Source organism: Lacerta agilis, chromosome 4 (assembly GCF_009819535.1).
Source record: "Lacerta agilis isolate rLacAgi1 chromosome 4, rLacAgi1.pri, whole genome shotgun sequence".
Taxonomy (NCBI): Eukaryota; Metazoa; Chordata; class Lepidosauria; order Squamata; family Lacertidae; genus Lacerta; species Lacerta agilis.
Window position 1 is genome coordinate 5,941,525 of NC_046315.1, and position 21,583 is coordinate 5,963,107.

General features: G+C 44.0%; 1 protein-coding gene across 1 annotated transcript in view; it reads left to right on the forward strand.

Moving 5' to 3' along the window:
• LOC117045139 overlaps positions 1 to 21,583 on the forward strand; it is a 415,311-nt gene that overhangs the window by 19,861 nt on the left and 373,867 nt on the right. The window contains exons 4-7 of the mRNA XM_033145929.1: positions 178 to 1,776; positions 12,419 to 13,000; positions 18,726 to 19,250; positions 19,416 to 20,236. Of these exons, the coding sequence (XP_033001820.1) occupies positions 178 to 1,776; positions 12,419 to 13,000; positions 18,726 to 19,250; positions 19,416 to 20,236 (3,527 nt within the window). The remainder of the gene's footprint in view (positions 1 to 177; positions 1,777 to 12,418; positions 13,001 to 18,725; positions 19,251 to 19,415; positions 20,237 to 21,583) is intronic.

Here is a 21,583-nt window from a genome sequence, read left to right on the forward strand (position 1 = left end):
TCCCTTTTTGTCTTCATTGCAGATTGTGATGAATCGGAAATCGAGAACAAGGATGACCACGATAAAATTCCCAGAGAGGAGAAACCATGTAAAAATTTAAAGTGTGGAGAAAGCTGCAGTCAGAGCTCCCATTCCACTTCCCATCAACAAAATCTCATTGGAAAGAAACTCTATCAGTGCATGGAATGTGGAAAAAGCTTCAGTCAGAGCCACAGTCTCACTTCCCATCAAAGAATTCATACAGGGGAGAAACCCTATCAATGTGTGAAATGTGGAAAGAGCTTCAGCCATAGCTCCTCTCTCACTTCCCATCAAAGAATTCATACAGGGGAGAAACCATATCAGTGCTTTGAATGTGAAAAGAGCTTCAGACAGAGCTCCCATCTCACTTCCCATCAAAGAATTCATACAGGAGAGAAACCATATCAGTGTGTGGAATGTGGAAAGAGCTTCAGTCAGAGCTCCTCTCTCACTTTCCATCAAGGGATTCATACAGGGGAGAAACCATATCAGTGCTTTGAATGTGGAAAGAGCTTCAGACAGTGTTCCAAACTCACTTCCCATCAAATAATTCATACAGGGGAGAAATCCTATCAGTGTGTGGAATGTGGAAAGAGCTTCAGTCATACCTCCTCTCTCACTTCGCATCAAAGAATTCATACAGGGGAGAAACCATATCAGTGCTTTGAATGTGAAAAGAGCTTCAGTCAGAGCTCCCATCTCACCTCCCATCAAAGAATTCATACAGGGGAGAAGCCATATCAGTGTGTGGAATGTGGAAAGAGCTTCAGTCAGAGCTCATCTCTCACTTTCCATCAAGGAATTCATACAGGTGAGAAACGATATCAGTGCTTTGAATGTGGAAAGAACTTCAGTCAGAGCTCCAAACTCACTTCCCATCAAAGAATTCATACAGGGGAGAAACCCTACCGGTGTGTGGAATGTGGAAAGAGCTTCAGTCGGAGCTCCTCTCTCACCTCCCATCAAAGAATTCATACAGGGGAGAAACCATATCAGTGCATTGAATGTGGAAAGAGCTTCAGTCAGAGCTCCAAACTCACTTCCCATCAAAGAATTCATACAGGGGAGAAACCCTACCATTGTGTGGAATGTGGAAAGAGCTTCAGGAAGAGCTCCAAACTCACTTCTCATCAAAGAATTCATACAGGGGAGAAACCCTACCATTGCGTGGAATGCGGAAAGAGCTTCAGTCAGAGCTTTAAACTTACTTCCCATCAAAGAATTCATACAGGGGAGAAACCCTATCAGTGTGTGGAATGTGGAAAGAGCTTCGGTAGGAAAGACCATCTCACTTTCCATCAAAGAATTCATACAGGGGAGAAACCCTATAAGTGTGTGGAATGTGGAAAGAGCTTCACTGATAGCTCCTCTCTCACGTCCCATCGAAGAATTCATACAGGGCAGAAACCCTATCAGTGCTTTGAATGTGGAAAGAGCTTCAGTCAGAGCCACAATCTCAATTCCCACCAAAGAATTCATACAGGGGAGAACCCATATCAGTGCTTTGAATGTGGAAAGAGCTTCCGTCAGAGCCACAGTCTCACTTCCCATCAAAGAATTCATACAGGGGAGAAACCCTACCGGTGTGTGGAATGTGGAAAGAGCTTCAGTCGGAGCTCCTCTCTCACCTCCCATCAAAGAATTCATACAGGGGAGAAACCATATCAGTGCATTGAATGTGGAAAGAGCTTCAGTCAGAGCTCCAAACTCACTTCCCATCAAAGAATTCATACAGGGGAGAAACCCTACCATTGTGTGGAATGTGGAAAGAGCTTCAGGAAGAGCTCCAACCTCACTTCCCATCAAAGAATCCATACGAAGGTCGGGGAAAGCATTATACAGCTTTAGCAGCCAGACAAATCCACACCTTTTTAACCATACCTTTGTCTGATTGACATCTTTTTAAAAATATATATTAAATTTTATAGAAAAGAAACAACATAATCAAACATAAGCACAACAATACAACCATACAAAAAACAAACCTACAATAAAAACAAACAACCTTATTACTGTCATTAACATCTATCCTTACATTGCATATTGACTTTCTCCTGTCTCCTCTTCCTGCGTTCCTTGTCCATCATCTTTAGTAATTTCTAAACATCTTACAAAACCTTATTTTACTATAAAAATACCTACTTATTAATCTTAACTAATATCTTAACTCATTCTTCATATATCTTAGACCCTTAACCGAACTCTACATCTACAGTCTAACTTTTCTTCCAAATTATATCTATTTGTCAATCATACAATAATTTTTTTTAATACAATTTGAATTTCTTCCATTCTTCCGCCGCGTCGTCCCTCTGGTCACGAAGTTTCCCGGTCATCTCAGCGAGCTCCATACAATCCATCATTTTCATCTGCCATTCTTCAATCGTTGGAATTACTTTTGTCTTCCAGTTTTTAGCTATCAAAATTCTAGCTGCTGTTGTGGTATACATAAATAAAGTTCTATCACATTTTGGAATTTCTCGGCCTAGGATGCCCCGTAAAAAAGCTGCTGGTTTCTTTTTGAATGTGTTTTTCAACACCTTCTTCAATTTGTTATAAATCTTTTCTCAGAAGTCTTTTACCTTTGGGCACGTCCACCACATATGGAAAAAAGTTCCTTCTGCTTCTTTATATTTCCAGCATATGTTATTCTGACCATGATAAATTTTTGCCAATTTAACAGGTTTCAAGTACCATCTATACATCATCTTCATTATATTTTCCCTAAGCAAATTACATGCTGAAAATTTTATCCCAGTTTTCCACAATTTTTCCCAATCCTCCAACATGATGTTGTGCCCCACATCCCTTGCCCACTCTATCATTGTTGATTTAACCATTTCTTCTTTAGTATGCCACTCTAGCAATAAATTATACATTCTGGAAAGATTTTTAGTCTTTGGCTCTATCAATTCAGTCTCCAACTTGGATTTTTCTACCTGAAAACCAATTTTTCTATCTGACTTAAATATCTCATTGATCTGATGGTATTGCAACCAATCCATAACATGTCCTTTCAATTGTTCATATGATTTCAATTTAAAATGTTCTCCTTCTTATCTCAAAATGTCACTGTATTTCGGCCATTGTCTATCTGTATTTGCTCTTTTATGGGCTTTTGCTTCTAACGGTGACAACCATCTGGGCATCCATCCCCATGTCTTCAGGATGCTCTTCCTGAAGTTTTTTCGGGGGCCATATCGCAGTTACGGCTCCCCCTTCCCTGACAGCATCAGAGTTCCCCAGAGCTGGGGCTTCTCCCAACCGGCCACTTTGGCGCTTCACCGGAAGTCTCGTCTGATTGACATCTAATGCCCTTTTTAAAATGTGGTGTTTTGTGTTTTTATGTTCTGTTTTTATGTTGTAACCATCCTGAGACCTGTGAGTGTAGGGAATAGGCGCCAGCTCTTAAAGGCCTAGGGGTCTCTGCCCCCCCCAATAAAATATTTGAGGAGACCATGCCCCAATTTTCTTTCTGTGTTTTTTCCCAAACGCAACCTTTTATTCTTCCGCAACTTGCCATACAATTTCTCTTTCAATTTGCCCTCTTAAAAAAATAAAAAAATAAACGTACAAAGGTCATGAGGAAAACAAAATACAATGGTACCTCGGGTTACATTTGCTTCAGGTTACAAACGCTTCCCATTAACCCAACCCATTGGTCCTGAGCACCCCAGAGCCAGCTACCTCGGTACGGATTTCAAAGTCGGCCAGCACCCGCAGTCGGGGAGTCCTCAACTCCGCCTGCGAGACCAGCTCTGTCAGCTCAGGCAGGGAGACCATGAAGGGCAAAGGAAACAGGAAGCATTCCTGTTAGGAGACCCCCCTCAACAAGACCCCCAACCCCAGAGTCTGTTCAGCCCCCTCTGCTTCTTGTAGCAGGAGTCAGTCCGGGCGCTGCCCTCCCAGGCCAGGTGGGAAAGGCCTGCCAGGCATGGAGCAGATCCTGCAAAACTCCTGCAGGAAAACTTGGTAGGTGAGTCTTGGGCAAAGAAGGGACAAGGGAGTTCCCTGTCTCCAAGGCGTGGGGCTTACCTTCTCTTTGATCCTGCCACAGGTAGGCCAACTCCGGCCGAGCTATGACATTCTGCAGAGGAAAGAAAAATCTGGGTCAGATGACATTTTATATGTCCTGCTGTCCTTTGCCAACAACAAATGGTTGCTGTTTTTCGTGTTGAATATATGCTATATGGTAATTTATGAACCTAATAGGTATCTCAAGCCATTTGCACATAACAAAATATGTATTTTATCAAAGTAATTGTTGAACTGAAATACAATTAAGAAGTATATTAAAAGTGAAATACAATTAAGAAGTATGTTTTTTTGGGGGGGGGCAAGAGAGTGGGGCCCTAAGCTATAGCTTGTTTAACTTATACGTAAATCTGTCACTGCCTTCCGGCCGAGAGGGGGGTCTTGTCGTCTGGGCAGCCCAGGACTTCCAGACACATGGACCAGGCTGCCTTATCCACCTAGCTCCGTATTCTCTGCACCAGTGGGTTCCCAATTAGCTAAGTACCGCAGAGCCCCTGTTTGTCAAAATCCAAGGCATGGACCTCCTCCTTTCGGAAATGTTGATATCTCTCTGGTAGTTTTTCTTATGTGAATGGTGCCATTAACCCGCTGGGTGGGTTGTGCAGACCTCCTGGGATCCACGGACCACCAATTGGGATCTACTGCTCTACACTGTTTAAGAATCTAAGGAGCATGGCCCCTGTAGTTCAGCATCCCAGTCTCACAGAGCCTGTGGGAAACCAGCAAGCAGACTTTGAACACAAGCCTTTTCACCTTGCTGGTGTTTTCCAGCATAGCTCTGTTGGTAGGGCATGAGACTTTTTAAATAATGATGATGATGATGATAATAATAATAAATTATAAGATTTCAAATCTAAAAAAACAGGAAAAATACAATACAGTTAATTAACCGACAAACGAAATTATTTCTTGTTACTCGACTTCCCTTCCACCCTTCCATGGTTTCCTTAAATTATCTCTTACTGCTGCATATTATAATAATTGCAACCGTTCTTCCAATCATTTTATTCTCTTAACAATTTTTTACTGCTGAGCTTACTCCAAACCCACTCGTGTTTTAACATCTTCTCAGTAATTTTTTTGAATAAATAATCTACAAATAGTTACCAATCCTCTTCAAGGATGGCCTCTTCTTGTTCTCTGAAGAGCATGAGACTCCAGGGTTGCGGGTTCGAGCCACATGTTGGACGAAAGATTCCTGCCCTGCAGGGGGTTGGACTAGATGATCCTCAGGGTCCCCCTTCCAACGCTGCAGTTCTGTGATTCTCTGAATTGGGATTCAGAAGCATTGCTGCTGCCTCCAGCTGTGCAGGCAGAGCATATAGGCATCATGGCTAGGAGCCAGCCATAACCCTCTCCTTCATGATTCCAGGTGGGAGCCTTGAAGTTGGCAAGGATCGAACCCGGGACATTCTGTATGCCAAGCCCTGTATAAGGAAGCTTTCAATATTTCATGAATTATTGTATTTTAATATTTTGCATCTTAAAGAGCAGAGACATCACCTTGTTGACAAAGGTCCATATAGTTAAAGCTCTGGTTTTAACAGTAGTGATGTATGGAAGCGAGAGCTGGACCATAAAGAAGGCTGATCGCCAAAGAACTGATGCTTTTGAATTATGGTGCTGGAGGAGAAGAAGCTGTGGTCCAAACGCTTTCATGATACTTACTTCATCGATCAGGTGCCAATATTTGTGCCGGCTCCCGTCCACCCTGGACATTTATCCTTTGGGGCCCCCTCTGCAAAAATGTGGGCTTTGGCACACTCGTGCCGCATCGTGACTCAGTCCAACATTTTAGGAAATATTTGTTTATATTCTATAAGGCAGCATAGGAATTCTGATGATGAGCAGAGATTTAGGGGGCGGTGGAATCTTTCACACCTCTGAAAACCCTACTCTAATGCCCCCCCCCCATGCACCTATAAGTACAGTACCTACATTCACCCCAGGCCTACCAAATATGCTCTGTTTGTTATGCAAGAGCTCCCTAGAAGGGGGCACAATAGGCATCAATGTTCGGATCCCAAGGCTAACTGCCTGCAAAGCTCAGGGGTTTTTTTGCTGAGAAATTCAGGGCATCGCCATGCTATCCAAGCCTCCATCGTGGGCACACAGGATTCTGCCTCTGTTCACCTCTCAGAACCGTAGAGCAAATGAAAGCGGGGTGGACTCGGCTCTGAAAGGGTTAAAGGGAACCGAGCTGCCTTCCTAGAGAAGCCAGGAAGCAAGAGCAGGCCAGGTCCTCCAGAGCCCAGGTCCCTCCCTCCCCAGTCCTCTCCTCCAAGGGCTGCATGGCTGTCCCCTCCTGGGATCTGGTGAGTCTCCTCTCTCTCCCCCCAAAGGGTGCAGTGGGGAGGCGGTGGGGGGTCCCAGGGCTGCAGCAGGGGAGGATGCCAGCCTGGGGGGCCTGATCTGCTCATGCAGGGGGAGGAGAGGGTCTTGCCAGGGAGGGGCGAGGTCTGCAACGCTCTCCTTCCTGGAGATCACAGGATCCCAAACTCATTTGGCCTTTCAGAATAAAATGACTCCCAGGAAATCTCCCTTCTTCAAAAAAAGGAGTCCCTAGGACTTTAACTCCGTGTGACATCGCTCAGCGTCATTGCACAACAGAGGAAACATGTGGGAATAGTTTTCCAAAGGTGGACGAGGAGGTGGACTAGCCCCTCCCCCCCAAAAAAAAATTCCACGTGGAGGAAGGAAGGAAAGCGGGGGGGGGGGGGGAGAGTAAGGCCAGGAATAAAGAGAGGGATCCCAGCCCATAGTCTGGCTGCTGCATTGCAAACCAGTTTCCCAATCATCTCCAAGGGCAGCTCCACACGGAGGCCACTGCAGCAATCCCCTCGCACCCAGAGCAGGGCATCCCAGGACCACATCCTCCCTGTCCCAAAGGGATTGTTGCTGGAAAAGCAGCCGGAAATGGACGCTGCTACTCACAGACCCTCCAAGGACTTTGACTTCAATGGCTGTGTGTTTGAGTTAAGCTATTAATAATAATAATAATAATAATAATAATAATAATAATAAATTTCCAACCTAAATTTCAAGGGAGATGTCTTTGGCCCCACCCACTTGGCCCTCAGGGGGTTGGCCAGATACATACCTGGCCCTCAGAGTAAAGAAAAAGGGACCCCACCCCAGGAGTGTGTCTGGAGAGCAGCAGAGTGTCCAAGTGCAAGAAAAGGAGACAGAAGCAGGGAAGTGGGGGGTGGGGAGCAACTCCCGAGGACCCCCGGGTGAGGACCCCCACTAGAGCCAAGCATCCATTTTTCACAAGATACAAACGATTCCCTTGTTAGTCGATTCTGACGTCATGCATTGACTGGAAGGCAGTAGAAACCTGGTTGATTAATCTCACAGAAATCCCTTCAGTTGCATCCAACATTTTGCATTTCTAGAAGGCTAGAGACTTATTTCTTCTCCTCTTCCACCTCTTTCTTTTCAAAAAGATATCTCATGGTCTGGGATGCGGTGCATGAATGCTTGTTCAAGGAACCATTCCCCTGCCCCACCCCCGTCCTACAAATTCTGTAACAGAACAATGTATTTGCTTTGTAGGATTTCCTAGAGCTTTTCATTACGACATGCAGAAGACGAAACGGTTCCTTTCGATCTCTTAGAGGCTTCCTGAGAGCACAGATGGATGAGCGAGGCTCAGCTGGCCCAGGAACAGGAAGAGGCCATGCCACCCAAACTGGGAGCAGTGGGGGATTCTGGGAAAACCCAGTGCAGAAGATCCTGGGTGAGGAGGACACCCTCTGCTCAGAGGTGCAGAGCCGGCAGTTGAGGCAGTTCTGTTACCAGGAGGCCAAAGGACCCCGAGAGGTTTGCAGTCGTCTCTACCACTTTTGCCACCAGTGGCTAAAGCCAGAAAGGCACACGAAAGCTGAGATGCTGGACCTGGTGATCTTGGAGCAGTTCCTGGCTGTCCTTCCCCCAGAGATGGAGAGCTGGGTGAGGGAATGCGGAGCGGAGACCAGTTCCCAGGCGGTGGCCCTGGCCGAAGGTTTCCTCCTGAGTCAGGCAGAGGAGAGAAAGCAGGTGAGAGAGACTTTACTCTGGATACACCCAAGGGGCTTCAAACAGGAAAGAGAACATCCCATAATGGTCTGCTGATGGCCCATCCTTTTTGGGGTAAAGCATCCATGGAATGAGATCTCACATCATTCAAGTCTTTGTCATTCTCTTTTTAATATCTCTTCCCATTCTCTCTTTTGATTCCTTGTTTCTTTTTCAGGGAAAGGATCATTTTGCAGAAATGGACCTGGATTCCTGTGAGGCAGAGAGGCCTCCGTTGGACACCAGAGAGAGGCTACTGGGTAAGGAGGAAGGTGGGTTTTCTCATTCTGTTGGTTTTCCCACTCAGCTGAGGGTTCTTTACATCTTGTTTTGGGGGGAGACAGTTGGGAACAAAAGTCCAGGAGAGGGGAGATATATTTCTGCACAACAAATATATGAAATGGGCACAAACGTCCAAATGCTCTCAACAGGTAAGGCTTTCTCAAAGGCCCATTTGTAGTTAGAGATGCCCTGTTTCACCTGTGAGAGAAGCAGGCACTCCTGGCGTCCTGTTTACCTTATTTCTCTCCCAGGTGACAGAATGATACCGGCAAGACCTCCTGATCCGTCTTTTCATGGGGGCAGAAGGGAAGCAGCGGCTGTGGAACCAGATCAGGTCAGGGGAAGCTGCCTTGTGGGGACAGAGGCCGAGGGCTGGAGCAATGTCATGGATTGGTTGGGCACAGAGGAATGGTGGGAGGAAGCAGCCGGGGAACCAGGAAGGGAAGATGGCTCAGAGCCCAAGAAGTGGAGGTAAAAGAAGGGTGGGCGGACAGAGGGGGAAGAGGGAGAAGCCTGGGAAGAGGAGGTGTCAGAAGCTGAAGGGCTAACAGGGCTTCGTGAGCTGGGAGACTCTGTGGCAGAATGCAGTGCAGAATCAGAGGCAGAAGAAGAAGGAGGCGAGTGGGAGGAGGAAGGTCGAGAGGCAGAGGTGAGTCAGGATAAGGAGGAGCCACCGGTGTCTCTCTCTCCTTTTGCCAGAAGCCACCCTCCCTGCTTGTCTCTCAGAGCCAGGCGACCCCCTGCATTGCAGGAATCTCTGCTAGATCAATCCAAGACAGATGGCCATCCAAAATAGGCTTGTTTCATTTCTAGATTGATCCCTGAATGCTAAAATTGGTCTCTAAGCAGTGGACAAATGAGAACAAATAGTGGCCTGGATTTACCTAACCAGCCCCATCAGCTGCAAAATGGGGCCTGCCCCCCATTCCCCCCCTCTCCATGCCCCCATTAACCCACTGAATTTGACTCTAGGGCATTTTGGGGGGGGGGGGACTCCCGAGAACAGCTCAGGAGGAGAGGAGAAAGTAGATCCTTCCATCAGACAAGCTGGAATGTTGCGTGGGCAGAATGACTTGGAAAACACAAGGTGGAGTACCACCTATTTGCACAAATATGAACACCCATAATTAAAACGCAGAATAAAACAAGCATCCAGTTTGGTGTAGTGGTTAAGAGCAGCAGACTCATAATCTGGGGAACCGGGTTCGTGTCTCCGCTCCTCCACATGCAGCTGCTGGGTGACCTTGGGCTGGTCACACTTCTCTGAAGTCTCTCAGCCCCACTCACCTCACAGAGTGTTTGTTGTGGGGGAGGAAGGGAAAGGAGAATGTTAGCCGCTTTGAGACTCCTTCGGGTAGTGAAAAGCGGGATATCAAATCCAAGCTCTTCTTCTCTTCTTCTTCTTCCATAATTAAAATGTGCAGCAAAGTAATCCTATTGAAACAACACCGCAATTTACAGGAAGGAAACAACAGAGCATTGTGTAGCAGATCGTATTGATGCTGTCTCAGAGGAGGACATTTCCCCTTTTCTTTCAGGGTCCAGTGTGCTTTGAAGATCTCGTTGTTCGTTTCACTGATGAGGAGTGGGCATTGCTGGATCCTGACCAGAGAGCTCTGCATAAGGACGTCATGGAGGAGAATTGTGGGATCGTGGCCTCTCTTGGTAAGGCTTCCTGTGGGATTGTCCTATCTGCCTGGAAATTCAAAAAATACCTCTATGTGACCAACCTCCTATATTTTCAAAGAACTCACAGTTTTTTCTTTGAACAATCTTCCTCAAATTATTCCTATTTCTAACACAATTGGGCTGCTCTGAACTGCCCAGGCCATCTTAAATGTCAGCTTCAGAATTGTTAGGAAAGATAAGTAGCTTCAGGTTTTCTGTTTTTGTTTTTGCTCCTGTCAGTCTTGGGTTGACCAAAGAGACGACTGACATTGGAGATGGAGGGGATGCCATGACTGGGCCAAACAAAATTCCTCCCAGAGAAGAGCCAGGCTTATTGAATCTCAGGTAGTAGTAGAAGTGATGATGATGATGATGGTGATGATGATGATAGTAATATAGTGGTCACTCGGTTTACAAACGTAATCTTTTCCGGAACAGGACTGTTCTTAAATTGAGGTACCACTGTAGTAATAATTATAATTTTTATTTATGCCCTGCCCATCTGGCTGGGTTACCCCAGCCACTCTGGGCAGCTTCCAACACATATATAAACATGAAAAATAAATAGTAATAATCTGATCCCATATAAAAAGAACATTAACTTAAAAATTAACAACTTATACTAGTGGCCAAAATTGTGGACACCTTTCGTGAAAAGTGTATTTCTGAGGTTTGATGGCTCATAACACCACTTTTGTTTGGAGTAATACCATAAAATTATATATCAATGGAAAGATAATTTAATGAAGAATGTAATACATAACTTTTATGAAGGAGTATTTATTCGAACAGTAGTCATAAAGAAAAAACATGAAACCTTCGGTAACCATTGGTAACCTTTAGCTTTAATTCTGGCCTTACAACGCCTTCCCGTGAAGTGAACCATTTTTTAGTTCTGCAGTTGTTATATTGTGAAACCAAGACTGAATTATTGCCTCAGTTAATTGGGCTTTATTGCTGAGTTGCTTATGACTAACAAGTTTCTTTAGTCGATTCTATAGATTTCCGATTGGGTTAAAGTTTGGGCTATTCCCAGGCCATTCCAGCAGTGGAATAGGATCTTCTTGAAAGCACCTTTTGCACACAGCAGCAACATGACATGGAGCTGAATCCTGCTGAAATAGAAAATAAAAAAACAAATATTTCTATAAATATATATAAATGTTTCAGTATCTGGGAAAAGATCACCTGTGGAACACTTCAGTTTGGGCACAAGTATTTCTTTCCTGGATTTGGGGGCATTTACATTCCCATTAATGACGCAAATTTTGCCCACAACTGATTCTTCTCCTTGCGTATTTCATGCCATCACTACCAAGCAAGGAGATTTGGGTCTCATCGCTCCAAATAACACTGTCCCATTGTTGTGCTGTCCAGTTAACATGGGTTTAATCTTTTCAACCGTTGCTTGAGAGATAACAATGGCCTTTTCCTTAGAATTCTAGCCTTTAGACCAGTCCTTGCACTCAACTTCACATTACATTTGCCATGTCATCTTGTATACACCTAGATGATTTTCTTTTGTCATGTAGGGACAGTCTCTCCATTCTTCGATCTTCACTTTCCTTTGTGCACCTTTTCCTGCCTTTACCAGTCTGATTTTGTAGTGACTGAGTCTCCTTACACCACTTCAAAAAGATAGAAAGGCCAGCTTTGCTTAAGTTTTCCCCAATCTCTCTTCTAATTTTTTCATAACTTGCCTTGTTCACTTAATAGTACAATATTACATTGCTTTCTGGGTGACCAGTCAACTCTTTGTGCCATTTCTATAATGTTATGTTTTACAACCTCACTAAATGAAAGAACACAAAAAACCAACAAACTTGATAGCAATCACGTAACACACTGACAAAAGTCAAGCTAAGCAAGTTGTGCTTCCTTTTTCTGGTTATAACATTTAATAGAATACAGGTAATTGAACAAACTTTATTGGATTGCATTCTTGATTAAAGTATCTTCCCATTGATATATAATTTTATAATATTACTCCAAAAGAAGTGGTGTTATGAGCCATCAAACCTCTGAAATAGACTTTTTTCCAAAAGGCTTCCACCATTTTGACCACTACTGTATATCAAACAAAGTAACATCAGAATCTAATACTAAATATGTTGGTTAATGACAAACAACACAGGTAATGAACACACATCCAACTCCCTTCAGTTCTTCTCCATTTGTTCCTGAGGTCTAATCCCTTTTTGTCTCCATTGCAGATTGTGATGAATCAGAAATCGAGAACAAAGATGACCACGATAAAATTCCCAGAGAGGAGAAACCACCTAAAAATTTGGAGTGTGGAGGAAGCTGCAGTCAGAGCTCCCATTCCACTTCCCATCAACAAAATCTCATTGGAAAGAAACTCTATCAATGCATGGAATGTGGAAAGAGCTTCAGTCAGAGCTGTGATCTCACTTCCCATCAAAGAATTCATACAGGGGAGAAACCCTATCAGTGCTTCGAATGTGGAAAGAGCTTCAGTCAGAGCTCCCATCTTACTTCCCATCAAAGAATTCATAGAGGGGAGAAACCATATCAGTGTGTGGAATGTGGAAAGAGCTTCAGTAGGAAGGATAGTCTCACTTCCCATCAAAGAATTCATACAGGGGAGAAACCCTATCAGTGTGTGGAATGTGGAAAGAGCTTCAGTCATAGCTCCAACCTCACTTCCCATCAAAGAATTCATACACGGGAGAGACCCTATCAGTGTGTGGAATGTGGAAAGAGCTTCATTCGGAGCTCCAAACTCACTTCCCATCAAAGAATTCATACAGGGGAGAAACCATATCAATGCTTTGAATGTGGAAAGAGCTTCAGTCAGAGCTCCCATCTCACTTCCCATCGAAGAATTCATACAGGGGAGAAACCCTATCAGTGTGTGGAATGTGGAAAGAGCTTCAGGACGAGTTCCAACATCACTTCCCATCAAAGAATCCATATGAAGTTCGGAAAAACCATTATACAGCTTTAGCAGCCAGGCAAATCTGCACCTTTTTAACCAGACCTTTGTCTGATTGACTTCTAATGCCCTTTTAAAATGTGTTGTTTTGTATTTTTATGTTGTGTTTTATGTTGTAACCATCCTGAGACCTGTGGGTGTAGGGAATAAGTGCCAACTCTTAAAGGCCTAGGGTTCTTTGCCCCCCAATAAAATATTTGAGGAGACCACGCCCCATTTTTTTCATTTGTTTTTTTTCAAACGCAACCTTTTATTCTTCAGTAACTTGCCATACAATTTCTCTTTCAATTTGCGCTCTTAAAAAAACAAAAAAACAAAAAACGCACAAAGGTCATGAGGAAAACAAAATACAGTGGTACCTTGGGTTACATACTCTTCAGGTTACATACTCCGCTACCCCAGAAATAACGCTTCAGGTTAAGAACTTTGCTTCAGGATAAGAACAGAAATTGTGCTCTGGCGGCGCAGTGGCAGCGGGAGTCCCCCTTAGGTAAAGTGGTGCTTCAGGTTAAGAACAGTTTCAGGTTAAGAATGGACCTCCGAAACGAATTAAGTTGTTAACCCGAGGTACCACTGTGGGGATAACCAACTTCTGGGATAACCAGTAATCCTGGAGAGCCTGCTCCCACTGGTTATGATTGGTCCACTGGTTATGAGGTTTTACTGAATGTCGTGAGATGTTTTCTGGAGTTCTGAAGGTTGTTATGAAGGTTTCTGAAGGTTCCAAAGAGGAAAGGATAGGCAGCGAAAAGAATAGCAAAAGGTGCGGCCAAAAGTAGGAAAGAGGCCAAAATAAAAATAAGAAATAAAGAGACTGCAGTCAATGGTTGGGGTGTGCTCTCCCAACTACTCTCTGTGCGTTTCCTTTGCTTAGTTTCTCTTTCGCTTTCTCTCTGTGCTTGTCTCGCATTACTTGTTCTCTCTTTGCTTGTCTCGCGCACTCTACACACTGCTACGGAGAGCAGGGGCCATTTATTGACAAACTGAACAGCATCATGGCATTCACATAAACCAATCATAACATTGCATTAGTCTGTGTTTCCGGGCAGGAAACAGCTTTCGGCCGTTACTAAGAAGCTTCCTGGCGCGCTCTCTAGCAAACGCGGAGGGATCCAGGCAGCAGTTACCAGCCGGATCTCTTTTCTTCCGTACATAGCGCGGAAGGTTTTTGTGAGGTGGCAAAGCGCGGGAAGTCCCAAAAAATGTATTCCCACATACCACTGTACAAGAAAATACAAACGTGGACTGTTCCCATCTTTGGGGGCCAAATACAAAAGTTTCTTTAAAGCAGGGTTTCCCAAACTTGGGTCCCGGGTAGTGTCAGTGTTTTGAAAAATCAAAGTTGCTGACCTCCTTTGTCTCCTTTGCCTGGTCCTCAGACCATATTCAGCACAAAGAGTCGTTGTAAAAGAGCCCTTTGCAGAATGCTGCTTTTATCACCAAAACAAAAACTTCTCCAACCACGACACATCAAACGCAACCAGCTTTCTACCATCCAACCCAAACACCCAAACAGATCATCCCATATATATATATATATATATATATATATACACACACACACACACACACACACACACACACACACACACACACATATATACACAAGCATATTTGGGTGAAAGGTTGCTGGGGGTTGGACTTGATGACCCTCGGATCCCCTCCTATCTCTCCACTCCAGCAAAGCCCTTTTCCCTGCAAGCTGTTCCTCTGGTTTCCAGCCAATAGAGGAATATGAGTCCAGAGCCTCACCCCCAAAAGGATATCTGGGCGCTTGCGTAGCCCCCTAAATCCATTAATAAAAATCCAAGGGAGTATGAAATGAGAGAGAAAGAGAGCGGGGTGGACTCGGCTATGCAAGGGTTAAAGGGAACTGAGCTGCCTTCCTAGAGAAGCCAGGAAGCAAGAGGGGGCCAGGTCCTCCAGAGCCAAGGCCCCCCTTCCCCAGTCCTCTCCTGCAAGGGCTGCATGGCTGTCCCCTCCTGGGATCTGGTGAGTCTCCTCTCTCTCCCCCCAAAGGGTGCAGTGGGGAGGCGGTGGGGGGTCCCAGGGCTGCAGCAGGGGAGGATGCCAGCCTGAGGGGCCTGATCTGCTTATGCAGCGGGAGGAGAGGGTCCTGCCAGGGAGGGGTGAGGCCTGCAACGCTCTCCTTCCTGGAGATCCCAGGATCCCAGACTCATTTGGCCTTTCAGAAAATCTCCCTTCTTTCTACAAAGAAGGCCCTAGGACTTTAACTCTGTGTGGCATCGCTCAGCGTCATTGCACATCACAGGAAACATGTGCAAATGGTTTTCCAAAGCTACACAAGCTCCCCTCACAAAAAAAACCCACATGGAGGAAGGAAGTTAAAGTGGGAGAGAAAGGGCGGGGATAAAGAGAGGGATCCCAGCCCATAGTCTGGCTGCTGCATTGCAAACCAGTTTCCCAGTCGTCTCCAAGGGCAGCTCCACACGGAGGCCACTGCAGCAATCCCCTCGCACCCAGAGCAGGGCATCCCAGGACCACATCCTCTCTGTCCCAAAGGGATTGTTGCTGGAAAACCAGCCGGAAATGGGCGCTGCTACTCACCTGGCCCCAGGAAGCTTGGAATCAATGGCTGTGTGTGAGAGTTAAGCTAATAATAATAATAATAATTAATTATTATTATTATTATTATTATTATTATTATTATTATTATTATTTTACAGCCTATATTTCAAGGGAGGTGTCTTTGGCCCCACCCACTTGGCCCTCAGGGGGTTGGCCAGATACATACCTGGCCCTCAGAGTAAAGTAAAAGGGACCCCACCCCAGGAGTCTGTCTTGAGAGCGGCAGAGAGTCCAAGTGCAAGAAAAGGAGACAGAAGCAGGGGAGTGGGGGTGGGGAGCAACTCCTGAGGACCCCTGGGTGAGGACCCCCACAAGAGCCAAGCGTCCATTTTTCACAAGATACAAACGATTCCCTTGTCTGTCAGTTCTGACTTCATGCATTGACTGGAAGGCAGCAGAAACCAGGTTGATTAATCTCACAGAAATCCCTTCAGTTGTCTCCACAGTCCAGTGTGCTTTGGAGATCTCGCTGTTCGTTTCACGGACGAGGGGTGGGCGTTTGCTGGATCCTGACCAGAGAGCTCTGCAAAAGGACGTCATGGAGGAGAATCGTGGGATCGTGGCCTCTCTTGGTAAAGCTCCCTGTGGGATCGTCATATTTGCCTGGAAATTCAAAAAATACCTCTATGTGACCAACCTCATATATTTTCACAGAGCTCTACAGCCCCCCCCCCATAACACCTGGGAACCTAACACCCCCACAATAAACAGTAAATTGCAGTGTGTGTTTTTTTAAACAATCTTCCTCAAATTATTCAATTTTCTACCACAATTGGGCTGGTCTGAACTGCCCAGGCCATATTAAATGTCAGCTTCAGAATTGTTAGGAAAGATAAGTAGCTTCAGGTTTCTGTTTTTGTTTTTGCTCCTGTCAGTCTTGGGTTGACCAAAGAGAGGACTGAAATTGGAGATGGAGGGGATGCCATCACTGGGCCAAACAAAATCCATCCCAGAGAAGAGCCAGGCTTTTTGAATCTCAGGTAGTAGTAGCAGTGAGGATGATGATGATGATGCTTATGATGATTATGATTATGATTACGATGATAGTAATACAGTGGTACCTCGGTTTACAAACTCAATCTTTTCTGGATTGTTCTTAAATTGAGGTACCACTGTAGTAATAATAATAAATTTTATTTATACTCTGCCCATCTGGCTCGGTTGCCCCAGCCACTCTGGGCAGCTTCCAACACATATATAAACATGAAACATAAATAATAATAACCTGATCCCATATAAAAAGAACATTAACTTTAAAATGAACGACTTATACTAATGGCCAAAATTGTGGAAACCTTTCGTGAAAAGTGTATTTCTGAGGTTTGATGGCTCATAACACCACTTTTGTTGGGAGTAATACCATAAAATTATATATCAATGGAAATTTAATTTAATGAAGAATGTAATGCAATAACTTTTATGAAGGAGTATTTATTAGAACAGCAGTCATAAAGAAAAACCGTGTAACCTTTGGTAACTATTGGTAACTTTTAGTTTTAATTATGGCCTTAAAAGGCCTTCCCGGGAAGTGAACCAAGTTTTTAGTTCTGTAGTTGTTATATTGTGAATCCAAGGCTGAATTATTGGCTTTGTTAATTGGGCTTTATTGCTGGGTTGCTTCTGACTAAAAAGTTTCATTAGTCGGCTCCATAGATTTCCGATTGGGTTAAAGTTTGGGCAATTCCCAGGCCATTCCAGCAGTGGAATAGGATTATATTGAAAGCACCTTTTGCACACAGCAGCAACATGACACGGAACTGAATCCTGTTGAAATTGAAAATAAAAAAACAAATATTTCTATAAATATATATATAAATGCTTCAGTATCTGGGAAAAGATCACCCTCGGAACACTTCAGTTTGGGCTCAAGTATTTCATTTATGTATTTTGGGGCATTTAAATCCCCATTAATGACACAAATTCTGCCTACACCTTTTGCTGCCATACAACCCCAGATCATCACTCTATCTGGGTGTTCCACGGTCAGTGTAATGCAAGTAGGATGTAAACCTTCTCTGATTCTTCTCTTCGCGTATTTCGTGCCATCACTACCAAGCAAGGGGATTTGGGTCTCATCGCTCCCTATAACACTGTCCCATTGTTCCGCTGTCCAATTAACATGGGTTTAATCTTTTCAACCTTTGCTTGAGAGATAACAATGGCTTTTTCCTTAGAATTCTAGCCTTTAGACCAGTCCTTACATTCAACTTTACATTACATTTCACCATGTCATCTTGTATACACCCAGATGATTTTCTTCTGTCATGTAGGGACAGTCTCTTCATTCTTCGATCATCACTTGCCTTTGTGCACCTTTCCTGCCTTTACCAGTCTGATATTGTAGTGACTGAGTCTCCTTATACCTCTTCAAAAATATAGAAATGCCAGCTTTGGTTAAGTTTTCCCCAATCTCTCTTCTAATTTCCCCCAATCTCTCTTCTAATTTCTTCATTACTGTAGCCTTGTTCACTTAATAGTACAATTTTACATCACGTTCTGGGTGGCCAATCAATTCTTTGTGCCATTTCAATAATTTTATTATGCTTTACAAACTCACTAAATGAAAGAACACAAAAAACCCAACCAACTTGATAACAATCACATAACACACTGACAAAAGTCAGTTTAAGCAAGTTGTACTTCCTATAACATTTGATAGAATACAGGAAATTGATCAAACTTTGTTGGATTGCATTCTTGCTTAAATTATCTTCCCGTTGATATATAATTTTATAATATTACTCCAAAAGAAGTGGTGTTATGAGCCATCAAACCTCTGAAATACACTTTTTTTCCAAAAGGCTTCCACAATTTTGACCACTACTGTATATCAAACAAAGCAACATTCAACAACTCATTAGAATCCAATAATAAATATGTTTGTTAATTACAAACAACACAGGTAATAAACACACACCCAACTCCCTTCAGTTCTTCTCCATTTGTTCTGAGGCTCTACTCCCTTTTTGTCTCGATTGCAGATTGTGGTGAATTGGAAATCGAGAACAAGGATGACCACGATAAAATTCCCAGAGAGGAGAAACCACCTAAAAATTTAGAGTGTGGAGAAAGCTGCAGTCAGAGCTCCCATCCCACTTCCCATCAACAAAATGTCATTGGAAAGAAACTCTATCAGTGCATGGAATGTGGAAAGAGCTTCAGTCAGAGCTGCAATCTCACTTCCCATCAAAGAATTCATACAGGGGAGAAACCCTATAAGTGTGTGGAATGTGGAAAGAGCTTCACTGATAGCTCCTCTCTCACTTCCCATAGAAGCATTCATACAGGGGAGAAACCCTATCAGTGCTTTGAATGTGGAAAGAGCTTCACCCGGAACTTCTCTCTCACTAAGCACCAGAGAATTCATACAGGGGAGAAACCTTATCAGTGTGTGGAATGTGGAAAGAGCTTCACTGATATCTCCTCTCTCACTTCCCATAGAAGCATTCATACAGGGGAGAAACCCTATCAGTGCTTTGAATGTGGAAAGAGCTTCACCCGGAACTCCTATCTCACTAAGCATCAGAGAATTCATACAGGGGAGAAACCTTATCAGTGTGTGGAATGTGGAAAGAGCTTCAGTCAGAGCTCCTCTCTCACTTCCCATCAAAGAATTCATATAGGAGAGAAACCATATCCGTGTGTGGAATGTGGAAATAGCTTCTTCCAGAGCTCCTCTCTCACTTCCCATCAACAAAATCTCATTGGAAAGAAACTCTATCAGTGCATGGAATGTGGAAAGGGCTTCTTCCAGAGCTCCTCTCTCACTTCCCATCAACAAAATCTCATTGGAAAGAAACTCTATCAGTGCATGGAATGTGGAAAGAACTTCAGTCATAGCTCCTCTCTCACTTCCCATCATAGAATTCATACAGGGGAGAAACCCTATCAGTGTGTGGAATGTGGAAAGAGCTTCAGGATGAACTCCCATCTCACTTCCCATCAAAGAATTCATACAGGGGAGAAACCCTATCAGTGCATGGAATGTGGAAAGAACTTCAGTCATAGATCCTCCCTCACTTCCCATCAAAGAATTCATACAGGGGAGAAACCCTATCAGTGTGTGGAATGTGGAAAGAGCTTCACTGATAGCTCCTCTCTCACTTCCCATAGAAGAATTCATACAGGGGAGAAACCCTATCAGTGTGTGGAATGTGGAAAGTGCTTTAGTCATAGCTCCTCTCTCGCTTCCCATCAAAGAATTCATACAGGGGAGAAACCCTTCCAGTGTAGGGAATGTGGAAAGAGCTTCACTGATAGCTCCTATCTCACTTACCATCAAAGAATTCATACAGGGGAGAAACCCTATCAGTGCTTTGAGTGTGGAAAGAGCTTCACTGATAGCTCCTCTCTCACTCACCATCGAAGAATTCATACAGGGGAGAAACCCTATCAGTGCTTTGAATGTGGAAAGAGCTTCACTGATAGCTCCTCTCTCACTTCCCATCAAAGAATTCATACAGGGGAGAAACCCTATCAGTGCTTTGAATGTGGAAAGAGCTTCAGTCATAGCTCCTCTCTCACTTCCCATCAAAGAATTCATACAGGGGAGAAACCCTATCAGTGTGTGGAATGTGGAAAGCGTTTCCGGAAGAGCTCCCAACTCACTTCTCATCAAAGAATTCATACGAAGGTTGGAAAAACCATTATACAGCTTTAGGAGTCAGGCAAATCCGCACCTTTTTAACCAGACCTTTCTCTGATTGACATCTAATGCCCTTTTAAAATGTGGTGTTTTCTGTTTTGTTTTTATGTTGTAACCATCCTGAGACCTGTGGGTGTAGGGAATAGGCACCAACTTTAAAGGCCTAGGGTTGTCTGCCCTCCCAATAAAATATTTGAGGAGACCACCCCCCAGTTTTTTGCACTTTTTTTTTCAAACACAACCTTTTATGCTTCCGTAACTTGCTATACAATTACTCTTTCAATTTGCCCTCTTAAAAACTTCGCCTGTTCTCCAGGAATTCTCAAAGATTACTGCGAGTGGTTCTGAAATCACCTCTGCCACTTCTTTTAATTCTCTTGGATGTAGTTCATCTGGCCCTGGAGACTTGAATACATCTAAATTAGCCAAGTATTCCTGTACTACCTCCTTACTTATTCTGGGCTGTGTTTCCCCTGCTGAATCATCTGCTCCATATTCTTCAAGTCGGGCATTGTTTTCTTTTTGGAGAAGACTGAGGCAAAGAAGGCATTGAGGAGTCCTGCCCTTTCTCTGTCCCCTGTTCGCATTTCACCATCATCTCCTCTAAGTGACCCCACTGTTTCCTTGTTCTTCCTTTTGCTACGGACGTACCCATAAAAGCCCTTTTTGTTGCTTTTAACCTCTCTAGCAAGCCTGAGTTCATTCTGTGCTTTAGCTTTTCTGACTTTGTCTCTACACGTACTGGCTATTTGTTTGAATTCCTCTCTGGTGGTTTCCCACTTTTTCCATTTTTTGTACATATCCATTTTAAATCTTAACTCAATTAAAAGTTCTTTAGATAGCCACCCTGGCTTCTTTAGGCACCTTCCATGTTTCCGTCTCACTGGTATTGCCTGAAGTTGTGCTTTTAATATCTCCCTTTTAACAAGCTCCCAACCATCATGAACTCCCTTCCCTTTTAGTATTTCTGTCCATGGGATTTCACCCAGTATTTCCCTAAGTTTTCTGAAGACGGCTTTCTTAAAGTCTAGAATTTGAGTCTTAGTATGCTTGGTTGCTCCTTTCCGCTGTATAATAAACTCCAGTAGAGCATGGTCACTCCCACCTAATGATCCTGCCACTTCTACCCCACTAACCAGGTCATCACTATTGGTTAGGACCAGATCTAAAATGGCTGATCCTCTTGTTGCTTCTCCCACTTTCTGGACAATGAAATTGTCTGCAAGGCCAGTGAGGAATCTGTTCGACCTTATGTTCTTGGCTGAGTTTGACATCCAACAAATATCAGGGTAGTTGAAATCCCCCATTACTACTATCTCACTTCCTTTTGA